Consider the following 5,419-nt stretch of genomic DNA (forward strand, 5'->3'; position numbering starts at 1 on the left):
GAAGGTTAAACTTGCAAGAACAGTTAACACAGATTGGGCTTCTGTTCCTTCATGGTGAGAAGTTTATGGATTGATTGATTTGGAAAGATGAAAACAGAGAAATTTCATGAGGAGCATGGATAGGATAAGTAGACAAAGTCTTTTCCCTGGGGTGGGGGAGTCCAGAACTAGAGGGGCATAGGTTTAGGGTGAGAGGGGAAAGATTTAAAAGTGACCTAAGGGACAACGTTTTCACACAGAGGGTGATGTGTGTATGGAATGAGCTGCCTGAGGAAGTGGTGGAAGCTGGTACAATTACAACATTTAAAGGCATCTGGATGGGTGTGTGAATAGAATCCCTACAGTGGGGAAACAGGCCCTTTAGCCCAACAAGTCCACACTAAACCTCCAAAGAGTATACTACCTCGACCCATTCCCCTACCCAATTACTCTACATTTATCCCTAACTAATGCACCTAACCTACATATCCCTGAACACTATGGACAATTTACCACGGCTAATCCACCTAACCTGCACATCTTTGGACTGTGGGAGGAAACCCACGCAGACACGGGGAGAATGTGCAAACTCCACACAGACAGTCACCCGAGGCTGGGATTGAAACCGGGTCCCTTGCGCTGTGAGGCAGCAGCGCTAACTACTAAGCCCATCGTGCCATCTTCTGTAGGAAGGGTTAGGAGGGATATGGGCCAAATGCTGACAAATGGGACTAGATTAAATCAGGATATCTGGCCGTCATGGACAGGTTGGACCGAAGGGTCTGTTTCCTTGAATCAATGAGTGTGTGAGATGCCAGGCCTGATGCAAGAGTGCCAGATTTCAAAACGGGCACATGGCACATCTGACTGGCTGATGTATAGCTGTGATTGAAACCACAGGAACCAATAGACCATGGGTAATTAACACAAGGCATGATATTGGATCATGTCCCTTGTGTTTGCAGAGAATGACTCGGTGTGTCTGAATACGAGCAATTTCTCGCATGTGTAAACGAATCAGACTCAAGTGATTCTTGTTAAATGGAGTGTTAGTGCAGATGTCCGGCTGGTGGTCATTGTTGTCAGAGAAGCTTTAGTTGTGAGGAACGTTTTGAGAAGCGTGTATTGGAGAGTGAGGACATTACCCTCTTCCCCTCTAGCTCCGTCTCAACAGCATCAAGAAGCTGTCCACCATTGCTCTGGCTCTGGGGATGGAGCGGACACGGAGTGAGCTTCTCCCATTCCTGACAGGTGAGTGTGACAGAGAGAGGGAAAGGTTTTTCCCAGCTGTGTCTCATACCTTGATATCCCACGCTTTGTCTGGTTTCAACTGCCAAGCCCTCCGCGAGGAAGCTGTCACCCCATGTTAAATTCTGAGAAAGGCCATTCAGTCCATCTGCTCTGTGCTGGTGTTCTGCTGTGCACCAGCATCGCCCCGCCATTCGGCCCCGTCATCACCTCCTTCTATTCCTTTCTCCCTCGAGTTGGTTCCACCCTCCTTAAGCACAACCACACCCTGTGGGTGTCAGTCCCACATTCTGCCACTCCCAACTCCCTGTGGGAGTAAGGATCACATTCCCTCTGCATTCTGCATGGGTGTGAGTCCCACATTTCCCCCCATTCCCATCCCCCTCAAATTCCCCCCCCCACATTCCACATGGGTGTGAGTCCCACATTCCACACGCCCATCCCCCACCATTCCCCATGGGTGTGAGTCCCATATTTCGCCCCACCATTCCCATAGGTGTGAGTTCCCCATAACTGAGGGATACGGAGACTGGAACTGTGCACAGTGCTCCAAATATGGTCGAACTGAGCCAATGAGAATTGTGCGCAGTGCTCCAAGCGTGGGTCAAACTGAGGGATACAGAGACTGGAACTGTGCACAGTGCTCCGAGTGTGAGTCTAACTGAGGGATTCGGAGACTGGAACTGTACACAATGCTCAGAGTCTGTGTATAACTGAGGGATATAGAGACTGGAACTGTGCACAGTGCTCCAGGTGTGGCCAAACTGAGGGATATGGAACTGTGATGAGTGCTCCAAATGTGGTCTAACTGAGGGATTTGGAAACCAGAACTGTGCACAATGCCCTGAGTATGACCTAACTGAGGGATAGGGAAACTGGAACTGTGTACAGTGCTCCGAGTGTGGGTCTAACTGAGAGATAGAGAGACTGGAACTGTGTACACTGTTCTGAGTGTGGGTCTAACTGAGGGATACGGAGCCTGGAACTGTGCACAGTGCTCCGAGTGTGGGTCTAACTGAGGGATACGGAGACTGCAACTGTGCACAGTGCTCAGAGTCTGTGTCTAACTGAGGGATACGGTGACTGGAACTGTACACAGTGTTCCGAGTGTGGGTGTAACTGAGGGATATGGAGACCGGAACTGTGCACGGTGCTCCGAGTGTGTGTCTGACTGAGGGATATGGAGACCAGAACTGTGCACAGTGCTCCGAGTGTGGGTCTAACTGAGATATAGGAAACTGGAACTGTGCACAGTGCTCCGAGTATGGGTCTAACAGAGAGATACAGAGACCGGAACTGTGCGCAGTGCTCGGAGTATGGGTCTAACAGAGAGATACAGAGACCGGAACTGTGCGCAGTGCTCGGAGTGTGGGTCTAACTGAGGGATACGGAGACCGGAACTGTACACAGTGCTCCGAGTGTGGGTCTAACTGAGGGATACGGAGACTGGAACTATGCACAGTGCTCCGAGTGTGGGTCTTACTGAGGGAAATGGAGACTGGAATTATGCACAGTGCTCCAAATGTGGTCTGACTGAGGGATATGGAAACCAGAACTGTGCACAGTGCACTGAGTATGGTCTAACAGAGGGATACGAAGACAGGAACTGTGCACAGTGCTCCAAGTGTGAGTCGAACTGAGCGATACGGAGACTAGAACTGTGCACATTGCTCTGAGTATGGCCTAACTGAGGGATAGGGAGACTGGAACTGTGCACAGTGCTCTGAGTTTGGTGTAACTGAGGGATACGGAGACTGGAACTGTGCACAGTGCTCCGAGTGTGGGTCTGACTAAGGGATACAGAGACTGGAACCGTGCACAGTGCTCCGAGTGTGGGTCTAACTGAGGGATACGGAGACTGGAACTGTGCACAGTGCTCCGAGTGTGGGTCTAACAGAGAGATACAGAGACCGGAACTGTGCCCAGTGCTCCGAGTGTGGGTCTAACTGAGGGATACGGTGACTGGAACTGTGCACAGTACTCGGAGTGTGGGTCTAACTGAGGGATACGGAGACTGGAACTGTGCACAGTGCTCCAAGTATGGGTCTAACTGAGGGATACGGAGACCGGAACTGTACACAGTGCTCCGATGTGAGTCTAACTGAAGGATACGGTGACTGGAACTATGCACAGTGCTCCTGGTGTGGGTCTAACTGAGGGATACGGAGACTGGAACTATGCACAGTGCTCTGAGTGTGGGTCTAACTGAAGGATACGGAGACTGGAACTGTGCACAGTGCTCCGAGTGTGGGTCTTACGAGGGATACGGAGACAGGAACTGTGCACAGTGCTCCGAGTGTGGGTCTAACTGCGGGAAATGGAGACTGGAATTGTGCACAGTGCTCCAAATGTGGTCTAACAGAAGGATACGAAGACAGGAACTGTGCACAGTGCTCCAAGTGTGAGTCTAACTGAGCGATACGGAGACTAGAACTGTGCACATTGCTCTGAGTATGACCTAACTGAGGGATATGGAGACTGTAACTGTGCACATTGCTCCAAATGTGGGTCTAACTGAGGGATACGGAGACTGGAACTGTGCACAGTGCTCCGAGTGTGGGTCTGACTGAGCGATACGGAGACTGGAACTGTGCACAGTGCTCTGAGTTTGGTGTAATTGAGGGATACGGAGACTGGAACTGTGCTCAGTGCTCTGAGTTTGGTGTAACTGAGGGATACGGAGACTGGAACTGTGCACAGTGCTCCGAGTGTGGGTCTGACTGAGGGATATGGAAACTGGAAGTGTGTACAGTGCTCCGAGTGTGGGTCTAACTGAGGGATACGGAGACTGGAACTGTGCACAGTGCTCCGAGTTTGGTGTAACTGAGGGATACAGAGACGGGAACTGTGCACAATGCTCCGAGTGTGGGTCTGACTGAGGGATACAGAGACTGGAACTGTGCACAGTGCTCCAAGTTTGGTCTAACTGAGGGATACAGACACTGGAACTGTGCACAGTGCTCCGAGTGTGGGTCTACCTGAGGGATATGGAAACCAGAACTGTGCACAGTGCACTGAGTATGGTCTAACAGAGGGATACGGAGACTGGAACTGTGCACAGTGCTCCGAGTATGGGTCTAACTGAGGGATATGGAGACTGTAACTGTGCACAGTGCTCTGAGTGTGGGTCTAACTGAGGGATACGGAGACAGGAAATGTGCACAGTGCACCGAGTATGGGTCTAACTGAGGGATACGGAGACCGGAACTGTACACAGTGCTCCGAGTGTGGGTCTAACTGAGGGATACAGAGACTGGAACTGTGCACAGTGCTCCGAGTGTGGGTCCATCTGAGGGATACAGAGACTAGAACTGTGCACAGTGCTCCGAGTGTGGGTCTAAGTGAGGGATATGAAGACTGGAACTGTGCACAGTGCTCCGAGTGTGGGTCTAACTGAGGGACACTGAGACTGGGACTGTGCACAGTGCTCCGAGTGTGGGTCTAACTTAGGTATATGGAGACTGGAACTGTGCACAGTGCTCCGAGTGTGGGTCTAACTGAGGTATATGGAGACTGGAACTGACCACAGTGCTCCGAGTATGGGTCTAACTGAGGGATACGGAGACTGGAACAGTGCACAGTGCTCCCAGTGTGGGTCTGACTGATGGATATGGAGACTGGAACTGTGCACAGTGCTCCGAGTGTGGGTCTAACTGAGGATACAGAGACTGGAACTGTGCACAGTGCTCCGAGTGTGGGTCTAACTCAGGGATACAGAGACAGGATTTGTGCACAGTGCTTCGAGTGTAGATCTAACTGAGAGATACAGAGACTGGAACTGTGCACAGTGCTCAGAGTCTGTGTCTAACTGAGGGATACGGAGACTGGAACTGTGCACAGTGCTCCGAGTGTGGGACTAACTGCGGGAAATGGAGACTGGGACTGTGCACAGTGCTCCGAGTGTGGGTCTAACTGAGGGATATGGAGACTGGAACTATGCACAGTGCTCCGAGTGTGGGTCTAACTGAGTTATATGGAGACTGGAACTGACCACAGTGCTCCGAGTATGGGTCTAACTGAGGGATAGGGAGACTGGAACAGTGCACAGTGCTCCGAGTGTGGGTCTGACTGATGGATATGGAGACTGGAACTGTGCACAGTGCTCCGAGTGTGGGTCTAGCTGAGGGATACGGAGACTGGAACTATGCACAGTGCTCCGAGTGTGGGTCTAACTGAGGGATACAGAGACTGG

The 5,419-nt window shown here is 51.4% G+C and overlaps 1 protein-coding gene across 1 annotated transcript in view; it reads left to right on the forward strand.

Moving 5' to 3' along the window:
• The first annotated feature begins 1,190 nt into the window (after positions 1–1,190).
• LOC122544248 (serine/threonine-protein phosphatase 2A 65 kDa regulatory subunit A alpha isoform-like) overlaps positions 1,191–5,419 on the forward strand; it is a 50,687-nt gene continuing 46,458 nt past the window's right edge. Inside the window, exon 1 of the mRNA XM_043683325.1 lies at positions 1,191–1,230. Coding sequence (XP_043539260.1) covers positions 1,191–1,230 — 40 coding nt within the window. The remainder of the gene's footprint in view (positions 1,231–5,419) is intronic.

The sequence above is a fragment of the Chiloscyllium plagiosum genome, chromosome 47 (assembly GCF_004010195.1).
Source record: "Chiloscyllium plagiosum isolate BGI_BamShark_2017 chromosome 47, ASM401019v2, whole genome shotgun sequence".
Lineage (NCBI taxonomy): Eukaryota > Metazoa > Chordata > Chondrichthyes > Orectolobiformes > Hemiscylliidae > Chiloscyllium > Chiloscyllium plagiosum.